The sequence below is a fragment of the Entamoeba dispar genome, genomic scaffold, assembly GCF_000209125.1.
Source record: "Entamoeba dispar SAW760 scf_1105229457835 genomic scaffold, whole genome shotgun sequence".
Lineage (NCBI taxonomy): Eukaryota > Evosea > Mastigamoebida > Endamoebidae > Entamoeba > Entamoeba dispar.
Genome location: NW_001852891.1, coordinates 1 through 1,764, shown reverse-complemented (window position 1 = coordinate 1,764; position 1,764 = coordinate 1). Strand labels below are relative to the sequence as shown.

Below are 1,764 nucleotides of genomic sequence, written 5' to 3'. Positions count from 1 at the left end.
GGCACATAAAGTAGGAGCAGCATTCCATCTTCCACATGGTAGATGTGTAGCAGTATTATTACCACATGTCATTAGATATAATGGACAAAAACCAAGAAAACTTGCAATGTGGCCAAAATATAATTTCTATAAAGCTGATCAAAGATATATGGAACTTGCACAAATGATTGGACTTAAATGTAATACACCAGCAGAAGGAGTTGAAGCATTTGCTAAAGCATGTGAAGAATTAATGAAAGCTACTGAAACTATTACAGGATTCAAACAAGCAAATATTGAAGAATCAGCATGGATGAGTAAAGTACCAGAAATGGCACTTCTTGCATTTGAAGATCAATGTTCACCAGCTAATCCAAGAGTACCAATGGTTAAGGATATGGAAAAGATTCTTAAAGCTGCATATTATCCAATTGCTTGAATAGATAATTAATTACTTCTTTATAAAATAAGGTAAATTTAATTTTATCATAAAGATATTATAAGAAGGAATAAAATTTATTTTTTTTTAAATAAAAATATTATTCACAGATAAAGTTTTGAAAGTAAAAAATTACTTTTGATATTTTTAATTAATAAATGAAAGAAAGTCTTATCATATCATAAAGTTATAGATTTTCAAATTGTAATATATATTCAATTTATTTTCTATTAGTAAAAGTGTTATTGTTACATCTATTAGAATAAAGTCATATTAACAAAATAGATTGACTTATAAAGACCTCCTTTGATATTTTTTTGTTTATTCTCATTGAATTATAAAAATAACAAAGTTGAGATTATTTAAAGGTTGACATAATGAATTAACAAATACATTAATAAAAATAATGGAACAAATATGTATTAATTCTCCAAGAAAAAGAATTTATCATAACATTCTTGAAACTATTGGAGGTACACCATTAGTTGAACTTCATAGAGTAACAGAACATCCAACAATTAAGAAAGGAACAAGAATCTTAGTTAAATTAGAGTATTTTAATCCAATGTCATCAGTTAAAGATCGTGTTGGATTCAATATTGTTTATCAAGCTATTAAAAATGGAAGATTAAAACCAGGAATGGAAATTATTGAAGCTACTTCTGGAAATACAGGAATTGCACTTTGTCAGGCTGGAGTTGTTTTTGGATATCGAGTTAATATTGTAATGCCATCAACAATGTCACTTGAACGACAAATGATTATGAAAGCATTTGGAGCAGAATTAATTCTAACTGAAGGAAAGAAAGGAATGGCACGAGCTATTGAAGAAGTTAACAAAAAGTTAAAAGAAAATCCTGGAAAATATTTTGTTGCAAACCAATTTTGGTAATCCTGATAATACTACATCACATTATTATACTGCTAATGAGATTTGGGAAGATACAAATGGAGAAGTTGATATCGTTGTTTCTGCTGTTGGAACATCAGGAACTGTTATTGGGATTGCTGAGAAATTAAAAGAAAAGAAAAAAAGAATTAAAATAATAGCAGTTGAACCAGAAGAATCAGCAGTATTAGAAGGTAAACCAAAAGGACCACATGGAATTCAAGGAATTGGAGCAGGTTTTATTCCAGATATTTATAAGAAAGAATTTGTTGATGAAATAATACCAATTAAAACACAAGAAGCATGGAAAATGGCAAGAATAGTAGTTAAATATGAAGGAATTATGTGTGGAATGTCAAGTGGTGCAGCAATTTTAGCAGGATTAAAAGAAGCGGGAAAATCAGAAAATGAAGGAAAAACAATAGTTATTATTGTACCATCATGTGGAGAACGATAT

At 28.6% G+C, this 1,764-nt stretch overlaps 2 protein-coding genes across 2 annotated transcripts, besides 2 other annotated features; both read left to right on the top strand.

Annotated features, from left to right (window-relative positions):
• Positions 1–106: 106 nt before the first annotated feature.
• On the top strand, positions 107–418 carry EDI_033270 (uncharacterized protein; the record flags this gene model as incomplete). Its single annotated transcript, XM_001733875.1, has 1 exon — positions 107–418. The coding sequence occupies one exon, from the start codon at positions 107–109 to the stop codon at positions 416–418; it is 312 nt and encodes a 103-aa protein (XP_001733927.1).
• Positions 419–422: 4 nt separating this feature from the next.
• Positions 423–523: a sequence feature (AT_rich).
• A 20-nt stretch (positions 524–543) lies between these two features.
• Positions 544–578: a sequence feature (AT_rich).
• A 246-nt stretch (positions 579–824) lies between these two features.
• EDI_033260 (cysteine synthase A, putative) lies at positions 825–1,310 on the top strand (the record flags this gene model as incomplete). The annotated part of the gene is made up of 1 exon (XM_001733874.1): positions 825–1,310. One exon carries the CDS (start codon positions 825–827, stop codon positions 1,308–1,310), a length of 486 nt encoding a protein of 161 aa, XP_001733926.1.
• Positions 1,311–1,764: the final 454 nt, after the last annotated feature.